Genomic DNA, 15634 nt, shown 5'->3' with positions numbered 1-15634 from the left:
CCATGCGGGACCTTGTCAAAGGCTTTACTAAAGTCCACATAGACAAGATCCACAGCCCTTCCTTCATCAATCATCTTCGTCACTTCCTCAAAGAGGGTACAGAGGAGGTTTACCAGGATGTTGCCTGGTCTGGAGGGCATTAGCTATGAGGAGAGGTTGGAAAAACTGGGATTGTTTTCACTGGAACGACAGAGGTGGAGGGGCGACATGATAGAGGTTTACAAAGTTATGAGCGGCATGGACAGAGTGGATAGTCAGAAGCTTTTTCCCAGGGTGGAAGAGTCAGTTACTTTGGGACATAGGTTTAAGGTGCGAGGGGCAAAGTTTAGAGGGGATGTGCGAGGCAAGTTTTTTTACACAGAGGGTGGTGAGTGCCTGGGGAGGTGATGGAAGCAGATATGATAGCGACATTTAAGAGACATCTTGACAAATATATGAATAGGAAGGGAATAGAGGGATATGGGCCCCGGAAGTGCAGAAGGTGTTAGTTTCGGCAGGCATCAAGATCGGTGCAGGCTTGGAGAGCCGAATGGCCTGTTCCTGTGCTGTACTGTTCTTTGTTCTTTGTTCTTGCAGCCAGGATATTAGTGCCCCTCCAGTTTAGATGCAACCCGTCCTCCTTGTACAGGTCCCATCTGTCCCTGAAGAGAGCCCAATGGTCCAGATATCTGAAACCCTCCCTTCTACACCAGCTGCTCAGCCACCTGTTTAGCTGCACTATCTTCCTACTTCTAGCCCCACTGGCACGTGGCACAGGGAGTAATCCAGAGATTACAACCCTAGAGGTCCTGTTTTTTAACTTACTACCTAACTCCCTAAACTCCCCCTGCAGGACCTCATCACTCTTCCTGCCTATGTCATTGGTACTGATGTGTACCACAACCTCTGGCTGTTCACCCTCCCCCTTCAGAATGCCCTCTGTCCGTTCAGAGACATCCTTGACCTTGGCACCAGGGAGGCAACATACCTTCCTGGAGTCTCTTTCACGTCCACAGAAGCGCCTATCTGTCCACAGAAGTGCCTATCTGTGCACCTGACTATAGAGTCCCCTATAACTATTGCTCTTCTGCGCTTTGTCCCTGCTGAACAACTGTGCCAGCCATGGTGCCACTGCTCTGGCTGCTGCTGTTTTCCCCTGATAGGCCATCCCCCTCAACAGTATCCAAAACGGTATACTTGTTAGAGAGGGGGATAGCCACAGGGGATTCCTGCACTGACTGCCTGCCCCTTCTAGCGGTCTCCCATCTATCTGCCTGCACCTTGGGTGTAACCACTTCTTTAAAACTCCTGTCCATGATGCTCTCTGCCACCTGCATGCTCCGAAGTGCATCCAGTTGCCGCTGAAACCGATCCATGAGGTCTGTGAGGAGCTGCAACTGGGTACACTTCCTGCAGATGCAGTCGCCCGGAACGCTGGAAGTGTCACGGACTTCCCACATGTCCCACATATAGATTAAGAATGGTTCCAGAGATGTGGGACTTTAGTTATGAAGATAGATTGGAGAAGCTGGGGCTGTTCTCCTTAGAGCAGAGAAGATTAACAGGAGCTTGATAGAGGTGTTCAGAATGATGAAGGCTTTTGATAGTGTTATTAAGGAGAAACTCCTTCAAATGGGGGAAGGGTCGATAACCAGAGGACACAGATTTAAGGCAAATGGCAAAAAATCCAGAGGCAACATGAGGAATCAATTTTTTCCCCAGTAAGTTGTGATCTGGAATACTCTGCCTGAAAGGTGGTGGAATCAGATTCAATAGTTCAAAAAGGAATTTGATAAATGCGCAAAGGGGAAACATTTGCTGGTCTATGGGGGAAAGACCATGGGAAAGGGGACTAATTACATAGCTCTACTAAAGAGCCAGCACAGGCACGATGGGCTGAATGGCCTCCTGTGCTTTATCATTCTGTGATAATGTGGAGGTTGGTGTGTGCAGTTGATACAGTGACGGGAACAACTCTGTCAGAGGTTGGGAAGGGCTGTCTGGATGAGTGGCTTTTTTGCCTTCAGTAATTGGTGATTTCCTCTGACAGCCGGCTCGGACAGGGTCCTCTGCCACTCCGTCGCCGTCTGCTGGTGAGCAGAGCAGCAGTGAGCCCAGTACTCCAGCACAGACTCCGCTCGCTGCCCCTATCATCCCCACACCAGCAGCTGGGCTGGCAACGCCTCTGGCTGCTCCTTTGCTGTCTCCAAAGGTGAGTAAAGGCTGATTGAATGGATTGCTGCAACTGGTACAGAGTGCAAAGCATTAAGGTAGATAAGTCCCCAGGGCCTGATGGGATCTACCCCAGAATACTGAGGGAGGCAAGGGAAGAAATTGCTGGGGCCTTGACAGAAATCTTTGCATCCTCATTGGCTACAGGTGAGGTCCCAGAGGACTGGAGAATAACCAATGTTGTTCCTTTGTTTAAGAAGGGTAGCAAGGATAATCCAGGAAATTATAGGCTGGTGAGCTTTACGTCAGTGGTAGGGAAATTATTAGAGAGGATTCTTCGGGACAGGATTTACTCCCATTTGGAAACAAATGGACTTATTAGTGAGAGGCAGCATGGTTTTGTGAAGGGAAGGTCGTGTCTCACTAACTTGATTGAGTTTTTTGAGGAAGTGACGAAGATGATTGCTGAAGGAAGGGCAGTGGTTGTTATCTATATGGACTTCAGTAAAGCCTTTGACAAGGTCCCTCATGGCAGACTGGTACAAAAGGTGAAGTCAGAGGTGAGCTGGCAAGATGGATACAGAACTGGCTCGGTCATAGAAGACAGAGGGTATCAGTGGAAGGGTGCTTTTCTGAATGGAGGGATGTGACTATTGGTGTTCCGCAAGGATCAGTGCAGGTCCCTTTGCTGTTTGTAGTATATATAAATGATTTGGAAGAAAATGTAGCTGGTCTGATTAGTAAGTTTGCGGACGACACAAAGATTGGTGGAGTTGCGGCTAGTGATGAGGATTGTCAGAGGATACAGCAGGATATCGATCGGTTGGAGACTTGGGCGGAGAAATGGCAGATGGAATTTAATTCGGACAAATGTGAGGTAATGCATTTTGGAAGGTCTAATGCAGGTGGGAAGTATACAGTAAATGGCAGAACCCTTAGGAGTATTGACAGGCAGAGAGATCTGGGCGTACAGGTCCACAGGTCACTGAAAGTGGCAACGCAGGTGAATAAAGTAGTCAAGAAGGTATACGGCATGCTTGCCTTCATCGGTCGGGGCATAGAGTATAAAAATTGGCAAGTCATGCTGCAGCTGCACAGAACTTTAGTTAGGCCAGACTTAGAAAATTGCGTGCAATTCTGGTCGCCACACTACCAGAAGGACGTGGAGGCTTTGGAGAGGGTACAGAAGAGGTTTACCAGGATGTTGCCTGGTCTAGCTATGAGGAGAGGTTGGAAAAACTCGGATTGTTTTCACTGGATCAACGGAGGTGGAGGGGCGACATGATAGAGGTTTACAAAGTTATGAGCGGCATGGACAGAGTGGATAGTCAGAAGCTTTTTCTCTGGGTGGAAGAGTCAGTTACGAGGGGACATAGGTTTCAGGTGAGAGGGGCAAAGTTTAGAGGGGATGTGCGAGGCAAGCTCTTTACACAGAGGGTGGTGAGTGCCTGGAACTTGTTGCCGGGGGAGGTGGTGGAAGCAGGTACCATAGAGACGTTTAAGAGGCATCTTGACAAATATATGAATAGGATGGGAATAGAGGGATACGGTCCCCGGAAGTGCAGAAGGTGTTAGTTTAGGCAGGCATCAAGATCGGCACAGGCTTGGAGGGCCAAATGGCCTGTTCCTGTGCTGTACTGTTCTTTGTTCTTTGTTTGTTCTTTGGAGTCTTCTTTCCCCAAGCTATGTTTAGATCTGTCAGCCTCTGCAGCAGGAGCATAGAAGCAGGGAACAGGACTGTCCACAAACCCGTCACATCTGTGAGGCTCCAGTGTGGATCTACAACTATCACATGGGAACAGGAGAAGGCCTGTTCTGTCATTCACTGTGATTATGGCTGATGTGTGATCTAACTCCATGACCCTTAATACCTTTGGTTAACATAAATCTATCAATCTCACATTTAAAATTAACTTTTGATCCATGTTCAGTTGCTGTTTGTGGAAGAGTGTTTCAAACTTTGACCACCCTTTGTGTGACGAAGTGTTTCCTAATTTCACTCCTGATCTAACTTTAAACGCTGCCCCCTCGTCCAAGACTCCCTAACCACTGGAAATAGTTTTCTTCCATCTACCCCCATCTGTTCCCCTTAATATCTTGAAAACTTAGATCTAATCACCCCTTAACCTTTTAAATTCCAGGGAGGTCAGCCCTAGAACAAAGAAAATTACAGCACAGAAACAGGCCCTTCGGCCCTCCAAGCCTTCGCCGATCCAGATCCTCTATCTAAACATGTCGCCTATTTTCTTAGGGTCTGTATCTCTTTACTTCCTGCTCATTCATGTATCTGTCCAGATACATCTTAAAAGATGCTATCGTGCCCGCGTCTACCACCTCCGCTGGCAACGTGTTCCAGGCACCCACCACCCTCTGCGTAAAGAACTTTCCACGCATATCCCCCCTAAACTTTTCCCCTTTCACTTTGAACTCGTGTCCCCTAGTAATTGCATCCCCCACTCTGGGGAAAAAGCTTCTTGCTGTCCACTCTGTCTATACCTCTCATGATTTTGTACACCTCAATCAGGTCCCCCCTCAACCTCCGTCTTTCTAATGAAAATAATCCTAATCTACTCAACCTCTCTTCATAGCTAGCGCCCTCCATACCAGGCAACATCCTGGTGAACCTCCACTGCACCCTCTCCAAAGCATCTACATCCTTTTGGTAATGTGGCGACCAGAACTGCACGCAGTATTCCAAATGTGGCCGAACCAAAGTCCTATACAACTGTAACATGACCTGCCAACTCTTGTACTCAATACCCCGTCCGATGAAGGAAAGTATGCCGTATGCCTTCTTGACCACTCTATTGACCTGCGTTGCCACCTTCAGGGAACAGTGGACCTGAACACCCAAATCTCTCTGTACATCAATTTTCCCCAGGACTTTTCCATTTACTGTATAGTTCACTCTTGAATTGGATCTTCCAAAATGCATCACCTCGCATTTGCCCTGATTGAACTCCATCTGCCATTTCTCTGCCCAACTCTCCAGTCTATCTATATTGTGCTGTATTCTCTGACAGTCCCCTTCACTATCTGCTACTCCACCAATCTTAGTGTCGTCTGCAAACTTGCTAATCAGACCACCTATACTTTCCTCCAAATCATTTATGTATATCACAAACAACAGTGGTCCCAGCACGGATCCCTGTGGAACACCACTGGTCACATATCTCCATTTTGAGAAACTTCCTTCAACTGCTACTCTCTGTCTCCTGTTGCCCAGCCAGTTCTTTATCCATCTAGCTAGTACACCTTGGACCCCATGCGCCTTCACTTTCTCCATCAGCCTACCATGGGGAACCTTATCAAACGCCTTACTGAAGTCCATGTCTATGACATCTGCAGCCCTTCCCTCATCAATCAACTTTGTCATTTCCTCAAAGAATTCTATTAAGTTGGTAAGACATGACCTTCCCTGCACAAAACCATGTTGCCCATCACTGATAAGCCCATTTTCTTCCAGATGGGAATAGATCCTATCCCTCAGTATCTTCTCCAGCAGCTTCCCTACCAGTGACGTCAGGCTCACCGTTCCATAATTACCTGGTTTTTCCCTGCTACCCTTCTTAAGCAAGGGGACAACATTAGCAATTCTCCAGTCCTCCGGGACCTCACCCGTGTTTAAGGATGTTGCAAAGATATCTGTTAAGGCCCCAACTATTTCCTCTCTCGCTTCCCACAGTAACCTGGGATAGGTCCCATCCGGACCTGGAGACTTGTCCACCTTAATGCCTTTTAGAATACCCAACACTTCCTCCCTCCTTATGCCGACTTGACCGAGAGTAATCAAACATCTGTCCCTAACCTCAACATCCGTCATGTCCCTCTCCTCGGTGAATACCGATGCAAAGTACTCGTTTAGAATCTCACCCATTTTCTCTGACTCCACGCATAACTTTCCTCCTTTGTCCTTGAGTGGGCCAATCCTTTCTCTAGTTACCCTCTTGCTCCTTATATATGAATAAAAGGCTTTGGGATTTTCCTTAACCCTGTTTGCTAAAGATATTTCATGACCCCTTTTAGCCCTCTTAATTCCTCGTTTCAGATTGGTCCTACAGTCCCGATATTCTTTCAAAGCTTCGTCTTTCTTCAGCCGCCTAGACCTTATGTGTGCTTCCTTTTTCCTGTTTGCTAATCTCATAATTTCACCTGTCATCCATGGTTCCCTAATCTTGCCATTTCTACCCCTCATTTTCACAGGAACATGTCTCTCCTGCACGCTAATCAACGTCTCTTTAAAAGCCTCCCACATATCAAAAGTGGATTTACCTTCAAACAGCTGCTCCCAATCTACATTCCCCAGCTCCTGCCGGATTTTGGTATAGTTGGCCTTCCCCCAATTTAGCACTCTTCCTTTAGGACCACTCTCGTCTTTGTCCATGAGTATTCTAAAACTTACGGAATTGTGATCACTGTTCCCAAAGTAGTCCCCTACTGAAACGTCAAACCACCTGGCTGGGCTCATTCCCCAACACCAGGTCCAGTATGGCCCCTTCCCGAGTTGGACTATTTACATACTGCTCTAGAAAACCCTCCTGGATGCTCCTTACAAATTCTGCTCCATCTCGACATTAGATAAATGTTCATGCACAGTTAGGCTGTTAACTAAAGCTGCCTCATTACTCACCACTGAATTTAATATTTCATGTCCCCTTGTTGGTTCTGGGATATATTGTTGAAGAAAGCAATCCCAGACACACTCAAAAATTCACTGCATTGCCAAAATGTGCTGGTCTGCTTATCCCAATCTATATGAAAGTTAAAATCTCCCATTAAAACCACTTTGCCTTTATTATATGCTTGTCTAATCTCTGCATTTATACAATCAATCATTTCACAGGAGCAACGAGAGGCCTATACACAACTCCCACTATAGTCTTAAATCCTTTTCCACTTCTTAATTCTACCCATCAAGTCACCACTGCCTCCACATAGTGTGTGCAGTGTGTACAATTATCACAGTTAGCATGAATTCAGTGTTCAAGTTTAGAACAATTTCGTGAAGGGAGAGTTAATGCCCGAGAACCTGAAGGTTTGATAGCCAAATGACCCTATTTACATCTGTATTTAGGTTCTAGCTGGGGTTGTGTTGAGGGAAGATTAAAAGTTCTTCTTGTTGGTGTCCTGTGTTTGCAGGAGGAGGAGAATCTCCGAGCCCAAGTTAAGGATCTTGAAGAGAAACTGGAGACATTAAAAATGAAGAGAAACGAAGACAGAGCCAAGCTAAAGGAGCTGGAGAAATTCAAGATTCAATTCGAGCAACTGCAGGAATGGAAACAGAAGATGCAGGAACAGCAGAACGAGCTGCAGCGGCAGCTGAAAGAGGCCAAAAAGGTTTGTGCTTTCCTCATTATTGCTGTGCACCTCCTCCAGATTCATAGAAACATAGAAAATAGGAGCAGGAGTAGGCAATTCAGCCCTTCGAGCCTGCTCTGCCATTCAATAGGATCATGGCTGATCATCCAAACCCAGTACCCTGTTCCTGCTTTCACTCCGTATCCCTTCAGCCCGAAGCACAATATCTAACTCTTTCTTGAATATATTTAATGATTTGGCCTCAACTGATTCACCCTCATAAACTCTGCAATGTTAGCTTCGTGGGCACCTAGGCTGGGCATGGTGAAGGACTTGTCCTGCTTTTTGTGTACAGGACAAGTCCAACCCAGCCAATTACTGCCCCATCAGTCTACTCTCAATCATCAGTAAAGTGATGGCAGGTGTCGTCGACAGTGCCATCAAGCGGCACTTGCTTCGCAATAACCTGCTCAGTGATGCTCAGTTTGGGTTCCGCCAGGGCCACTCAGCTCCTGACCTCATTACAGCCTTGGTTCAAACATGGACAAAAGAGCTGAGCTCGAGGTGAGGTGAGAGTGACTGCCCTTGACATTAAGGCAGCATTTGACTAAGTATGGTATCAAGGAGCCCAAGCAAAACTGGAGTCAATGGGAATCCGGGGGAAAACGCTATGCTGTTTGGAGTCATAACTAGCAGAAAGGAAGATGGTTGTGGTTGTTTGAGATCAATCATCTGAGCTCCAGGACATCACTGCAGGAGTTCCTCAGGGTAGTGTCCTGGGCCCAACCATCTTAAGCTGCTTCATCAATGACCTTCCTTCAATCATAAGGTCAGAAGTGGGGATGTTCGCTGATGATTGCACAATGTTCAGCACCATTAGTGATTCCTCAGATACTGAAGCAGTCTGTGTAGAAATGCAGCAAGATCTGGACAATATCCAGGCTTGGGCTGATAAGTGGCAAGTAACATTCGCCCCACACAAGTGCCAGGCAATGACCATCTTCAAGAGAGAATCTAACCATCTCCCCTTGACATTCAATGGCATTACCATCGCTGAATCCCCCACCATCAACATCCTGGGAGTGAACATTGACTGGAAACTGAACTGGAGTAGCCATATAAATACCGTGGCTACAAGAGCAGGTCAGAGGCTCGGAATCCTGTGGCAAGTAACTCACCTCCTGACTCCCCAAAGCCTGTCCACCATCTACAAGGCACAAGTCAGGAGTGTGATGGAATACTCTCCACTTGCCTGGATGGGTGCAGCTCCAACAACACTCAAGAAGCTCAACACCATCCAGGACAAAGCAGCCCACTTGATTGGCACCCCAGTCACAATCATTCACTCCCTCCACCACCGACACACAGTGGCAGCAGTGTGTACCATCTACAAGATGCAATGTAGCAATGCACCAAGGCTCCTTCGACAGCACCTTCCAAACCCATGACCTTTACCACCTAGAATGACAAGAGCAGCAAATACATGGGAACACCACCACCTGCAAGTTCCCGTCCAAGTCACACACCATCCTGACTTGGAACTATATCGCCGTTCCTTCACTGTCACTGGATCAAAATCTTGGAACTCCCTTCCTAACAGCACTGTGGGTGTACCTACCCCAAATGGACTGCAGAAGTTCTAGAAGGTGGCTCACGACCTCCCCCCTTACGGGCAGTTAAAGATGGGAAATAAATGCTGGCGTAGCCAGCGCCACCCACATCCCAGGGGTGTGTATATATATATATATATATATATATATATAAAAAATTACTGTGACTGTGCTTAATTACTGGGATCAATGCTTGGGACTGTGTTTAACTGCTGGGATCGGTACTGGGACTGTGTTTAACTGCTGGGATCGGTACTGGGACTGTGTTTAACTGCTGGGATCGGTACTGGGACTGTGTTTAACTGCTGGGATTGGTACTGGGACTGTGTTTAACTGCTGGGATCGGTACTGGGATTGTGTTTAACTGCTGGGATCGGTACTGGGACTGTGTTTAACTGCTGGGATCGGTACTGGGATTGTGTTTAACTGCTGGGATCGGTACTGGGATTGTGTTTAACTGCTGGGATCGGTACTGGGACTGTGTTTAACTGCTGGGATCGGTACTGGGACTGTGTTTAACTGCTGGGATCGGTACTGGGATTGTGTTTAATTGCTGAAGGTGACAATGTGTTGAGCTGTGTTTTCCTCCTTGGTGTTTAGGAAGCAAAGGATGCTCTTGAGGCCAGGGATCATTACATGGAGGAGATGGCTGACACCGCCGACGCAATTGAGATGGCGACTCTTGACAAAGAGATGGCGGAAGAGCGAGCAGAATCACTGCAGCAAGAAGTGGACAGTCTGAAGGAGAAAGTAGACGAGCTGACCATGGACTTGGAAATCCTGAAGCATGAGATCGAAGAGAAAGGTGACAATTAGCAGAAGGATGAGTAGGGTCAATGCGTCACTCGGGTGGCACTGAAATAATCAGGGACCAACACATGGATTCCTGATCGGTGTTAGTAATGTCACATAGTCATGGGTTCAATTAATAGCCCCATTCAGAACTGACATCAGTGCAGTACTGCACTGCGCTGTCAGAGGGTCAGTACTGAGGGAGTGCTGCACTGTTGGAAGGTCAGTACTGAGGGAGTGCTGCACTGTCGGAGGGTCAGTACTGAGGGAGTGCCGCACTGTCGGAGTGTCAGTACTGAGGGAGTGCCGCACTGTCGGAGTGTCAGTACTGAGGGAGTGCCGCACTGTCGGAGTGTCAGTACTGAGGGAGTGCCGCACTGTCGGAGTGTCAGTACTGAGGGAGTGCCGCACTGTCGGAGTGTCAGTACTGAGGGAGTGCCGCACTGTCGGAGTGTCAGTACTGAGGGAGTGCCGCACTGTCGGAGTGTCAGTACTGAGGGAGTGCCGCACTGTCGGAGTGTCAGTACTGAGGGAGTGCCGCACTGTCGGAGGGTCAGTACTGAGGGAGTGCCGCACTGTCGGAGTGTCAGTACTGAGGGAGTACCGCACTGTCGGAGTGTCAGTACTGAGGGAGTGCCGCACTGTCGGAGTGTCAGTACTGAGGGGGTGCCGCACTGTCGGAGTGTCAGTACTGAGGGAGTGCCGCACTGTTGGAGTGTCAGTACTGAGGGAGTGCCGCACTGTCAGTGGGGCAGTACTGATGTGATTGTGTGTGTGTGTGTGTTTGGGGGATATGAGTATGAAAGCTATTAGAGGTTTGTGGGGAAAGTTATTGAGAGCTGATGTCTTGTCCACAGGGACTGATGGAGCAGCCTCCAGTTACCAGCTCAAGCAGCTGGAAGAACAAAATGCTCGACTGAAGGAGGCTCTTGTCAGGTCAGTAATGGAAAGCTCCGGGTCGCTTTCTCTCTTCAATATGGCGTTGGGTGGAATGGAATGTCCTGGGCTTTCCCCGCACACGCCTTGGTTTGATATTTATCTCGCATCAAATTTTCCACTTTAATGAAGCATTGTGGAATTTTCCTGAATTTCCAAGTACTATCGTTACCAATCAACCGATCGGGAAATTGGAGCCAACAACCAGGAATGCAACAGTTGAATTGACCTTTCCTTTCATCAGTTGATAGAATTATCGAATGATACAGCACCGGTGGCCGTTTGTCCATCTAGCCTGTCTCAGCTTTGACAAACTTTCCAATTAGTCCCATCCCAATCCCCACCCCCCCGCCCCCCCTCCCAACCTTTCCCCATCGCCCTGTGAATTTTTCCTCTCGATGTATTTGTCAATTCCCTTTGAAAATTGCTATTGAATCTGCTTCCACCATCTTTTCAGGCAACACATTCCAGATCACAACAACACACTGTCTTCAATAGAAAATGTCCTCATATCACCTCTGGATTTTTTGCCAAACGCTTTGACCTTGTATTTTTTTTTAGTCATTTGTGGGAGGTGGGTGTCACTGGCCAGGCCAGCATTTGTACCCCATCCCTAATTGCCCTTGAGAAGGTGGTGGTGAGCTGCCTTCTTGAACCGCTGCAGTCCATGTGGGGTAGGTACACCCACAGTGCTGTTAGGAAGGGAGTTCCAGGATTTTAACCCAGCGACAGTGAAGGAACGGTGATATAGTTCCAAGTCAGGATGGTGTGTGACTTGGAGGGGAACTTGCAGGTGGTGGTGTTCCCATGTATTTGCTGCCCTTGTCCATCTAGTTGGTAGAGGTCGCGGGTTTGGAAGATGCTGTCTGAGGAGCCTTGGTGCGTTGCTGCAGTGCATCTTGTAGATGGTACACACTGCTGCCAATGTGTGTCGATGGTGGAGAGAGTGACTGTTTGTTGGTGGGGTTCCAATCAAGTGGACTGCTTTGTCCTGGATGGTGTCGAGCTTCTCGCGTGTTGTTGGAGCTACACCCATCCAGGCAAGAATGGATACAGCACAGAAGGAGGCCATTCGGCCAGTCAGCTGTGTGGCTTTCTACAAGAGCAACTCACCTAGTTTCACTCCCCTACCCTTTCCCCATAGCCCTGAAAATTTTACTCTTTAGATAGTTATCCAGCTCCCTTTTAAAGGCCTCGATTGAACCTGCCTTCACCACACTGTCAGACAGTGCATTCTAGATCCTAACCGCTTGCTGTGTAAAAAAAAAATAGTTTTCCTTCATGTCGCTGTTGCATCTTTTGCCAACCACCTTAAATCAGTGTCCCCTGGTTCTGGATCCTTCCACCAATGGGAACAGTCTCTCACTATCTATTCAGTCCAGACACCTCATGATTTTGAAGACCTCTCACAAATCTCCTCAATCTTCTGTTCTCTCAGGAGAACAGCCTCAGCTTCTCCAACCTATCCACCGAACTGAAGTTCCTCATCCCTCATGAATCTTTTCTGCATCCTCTCTAATGCCTTAACATTCACCCTAAAGTGTGGTGCCCAGAACTCCAGTTGAGATCAAAGCAGCATTTTATACAGGTTTATCATACCATCCTTGTTTTTGTACTCTATGCCCCTATGTATGAAGCCAAGGATTCGATATACTTTATTAACTGCTTTCTCAATCTGCCCTGCAGCCTTCACTGACTTATGCACATATACCCCCCAGGTCCCTGTGCTCCTGAACCCCCTTTGGAGTTGTACTCTTTCATTTATATTGTTTCTCTTTGTTCTTCCGACCAAAATGAATCACTTCACACTTTTCTGCATTAAATTTCATCTGCCACTTGTCCACCCATTCCACCAGCCTGCCTATGTCCTCCTTGAAGTTTATCACTAACCTTCACAATACTCCCAAGTTTTGTGTCATCGGCAGATTTTGAAGTTGTGCCCTGTACACCCAAGTCGAGGTCATGAATATATATCAAGAAAAACAGGGACCCTAACATTAAGCCCTGGAGAACCTCACCACATACCTTCCTCCAGTCCGACTTGTGCCTTGTAGATGGAGGACGGGCTTTGGGGAGTCAGCAAGTGAGTTACTCACTGCTGAATTCCTAGCCTCTGACCTGTTCTTGAAGCCCAGTATTTATATGGCTGGGGGACTGTGGCGTAGTGGTAATGTTACTGGACTAGTAATCCAACGAGTGCTGTGGAGACATGAGTTCAGACCCCACCATGGCAACTGGTGAAATTTAAACTCAATTAATTAATAAATCTGGAATTGAAAGCTGATCTCAGTAATAGAAAGATAGAAAATAAAAGCAGGAGCAGGCCATAGTTGATCGTTTAATTCAGTATCCTGTTCCCGCTTTCTCCCCATATCCCTTGATCCCTTTGGCATTAAATGGTAGCATGAATCTCTCATCAATTGTCATAAAAACCCATCTGGTTCACTCATATCCTTCAGGGAAGGAAATCTGCCGTCGCTACTTGGTCTGGCCTACATGTCAGTCCAGACCCACAGCAGTGTGGTTGAGTCTTAACTGCCCCTTGAAATGGCCGAGCAAGCCACTCAGTTGTAGCAAAAGTGCTACAGAAAAGTCGGTGTACGTACACCAGGTGGACTGCAGCGGTTCAAGAAGGCGGCTCACCAGCATCTTCTTGGGCAATTAGGGATGGGCAACAAATGTTGGCCTTGCCAGCAACGCCCACATCCCATGAAACAGATAAAAAAAAAAAGTGGTGCAGTTCAGTTTCTGGTCAATGGTAACTCACAGAATGTTGATAGTGGGGGATTCAGTGATGGTAATGCCATTGAATGTCAAGGGGTGATGGTTAGATTCTCTCTTGTTGGAGATGGTCATTGCCTGGCACTTGTGTGACGCGATTATTCCTTGCCACTTATCAGCCCAAGCCTGAACGTTGTCCAGGTCTTATTGGATGTACTCTATTCCTCTATTAATAAAGCCAAGAATCCCATATGCTTTTTAAGTCTTCTCAACTTGTCCTGCTACCTTCAGGTATTAGGGATGAAGTTCTGAATGCCTTCCACAGGAGAGGTCAGGAATAGGGGACATCTGACTGGTCTCAATGTGTTGGAAACATCATTCCATAATACTTCTCCATCTAGCTCTGCTCTCCAGCCATAGCATTTAAAACCCAAGGTGTAATTGTACCTCTGTAAAAAGCTTAATAAGCCTTCAGTTAGAGCACTGTGTGCAATAAAGGCTGCAGATTTTCGGAGGATATTGTAGCTTTAGAGAGGCTATAGCACTGTCACTCAGGTGCTGCCTGCAAATGAAAAGAAAAATGGAGACTTTTCCATTCGAATACAGATTATGGGTTGATGTGATGAAGTGGGATTAGTTTGATGAACCCAAAGGGACTGGTGGTCTGAGGTGCATTTGTTTTAATGCTAGAAGTGTAGTAGGTAAGGCAGATGAACTTAGGGCTTGGATTAGTACCTGGGAGTATGATGTTATTGCTATTACTGAGACTTGGTTGAGGGAAGGGCATGATTGGCAACTAAATATCCCAGGATATCGATGCTTCAGGCGGGATAGAGAGGGAGGTAAAAGGGGTGGAGGAGTTGCATTACTGGTCAAAGAGGATATCACAGCTGTGCTGAAGGAGGGCACTATGGAGGACTCGAGCAGTGAGGCAATATGGGCAGAACTCAGAAATAGGAAGGGTGCGGTAACAATGTTGGGGCTGTACTACAGGCTTCCCAACAGCGAGCGTGAGATAGAGGTACAAATATGTAAACAGATTATGGAAAGATGTAGGAGCAACAGGGTTGTGGTGATAGGAGATTTTAATTTTCCCAACATTGACTGGGATTCACTTAGTGTTAGAGGTCTAGATGGAGCAGAATTTGTAAGGAGCATCCAGGAGGGTTTTCTCGGGCAGTATGTAAATAGTCCAACTCGGGAAAGGGGCCATACTGGACCTGGTGTTGGGGAATGAGCCCGGCCAGGTGGTTGACGTTTCAGTAGGGAACTACTTTGGGAATAGTGATCACAATTCCGTAAGTTTTAGAATACTCATGGACAATGACGAGAGTGGTCCTAAAGGAAGAGTGCTAAATTGGGGGAAGGCCAATTATACAAAAATTCGACAGGAGCTGGGGAATGTAGATTGGGAGCAGCTGTTTGAAGGTAAATCCACATGTGATATGTGGGAGGCTTTTAAAGAGAGATTGATTAGCGTGCAGGAGAGACATGTTCCTGTGAAAATGAGGGATAGAAATGGCAAGATTAGGGAACCATGGATGACAGGTGAAATTGTGAGACTAGCTAAGAGGAAAAAGGAAGCATACATAAGGTCTAGGCGGCTGAAGAAAGACGAAGCTTTGGAAGAATATCGGGAATGTAGGACCAATCTGAAACGAGGAATTAAGAGGGCTAAAAGGGGTCATGAAATATCTTTAGCAAACGGGGTTAAGGAAAATCCCAAAGTCTTTTATTCATATCTAAGGAGCAAGAGGGTAACTAGTGAAAGGATTGGCCCACTCAAGGACAAAGGAAAATTATGCGTGGAGTCAGAGAAAATGGGTGAGATTCTAAACGAGTACTTTGCATCGGTATTCACCGAGGAGAGGGACATGACGGATGTTGAGGTTAGGGACAGATGTTTGATTACTCTAGGTCAAGTCGGCATAAGGAGGGAGGAAGTGTTGGGTATTCTAAAAGGCATTAAGGTGGACAGGTCCCCAGGTCCGGATGGGATCTATCCCAGGTTACTGAGGGAAGCGAGAGAGGAAATAGCTGGGGCCTTAACAGATATCTATGCAGCATCCTTAAACACGGGTGAGGTCCCGGAGGACTGGAGAATTGCTAATGTAGTCCCCTTGTTT

General features: G+C 47.1%; 1 protein-coding gene across 4 annotated transcripts in view; it reads left to right on the top strand.

Moving 5' to 3' along the window:
• LOC137365475 (dynactin subunit 1-like) overlaps positions 1 to 15634 on the top strand; it is a 336296-nt gene that overhangs the window by 193665 nt on the left and 126997 nt on the right. For 3 of the 4 annotated variants that reach the window (XM_068027981.1, XM_068027938.1, XM_068028053.1), the window contains 4 exons: positions 2030 to 2191; positions 7291 to 7488; positions 9660 to 9864; positions 10709 to 10787. In XM_068027981.1, the coding sequence (XP_067884082.1) occupies positions 2030 to 2191; positions 7291 to 7488; positions 9660 to 9864; positions 10709 to 10787 (644 nt within the window). The remainder of the gene's footprint in view (positions 1 to 2029; positions 2192 to 7290; positions 7489 to 9659; positions 9865 to 10708; positions 10788 to 15634) is intronic. The other variant, XM_068028030.1, reaches the window with a different exon arrangement.

The sequence above is a fragment of the Heterodontus francisci genome, chromosome 1 (genome assembly GCF_036365525.1).
Source record: "Heterodontus francisci isolate sHetFra1 chromosome 1, sHetFra1.hap1, whole genome shotgun sequence".
NCBI lineage: Eukaryota > Metazoa > Chordata > Chondrichthyes > Heterodontiformes > Heterodontidae > Heterodontus > Heterodontus francisci.
The sequence above is the reverse complement of the archived record's forward strand: the minus strand, read 5'-3'. Positions and strand labels throughout refer to the sequence as shown.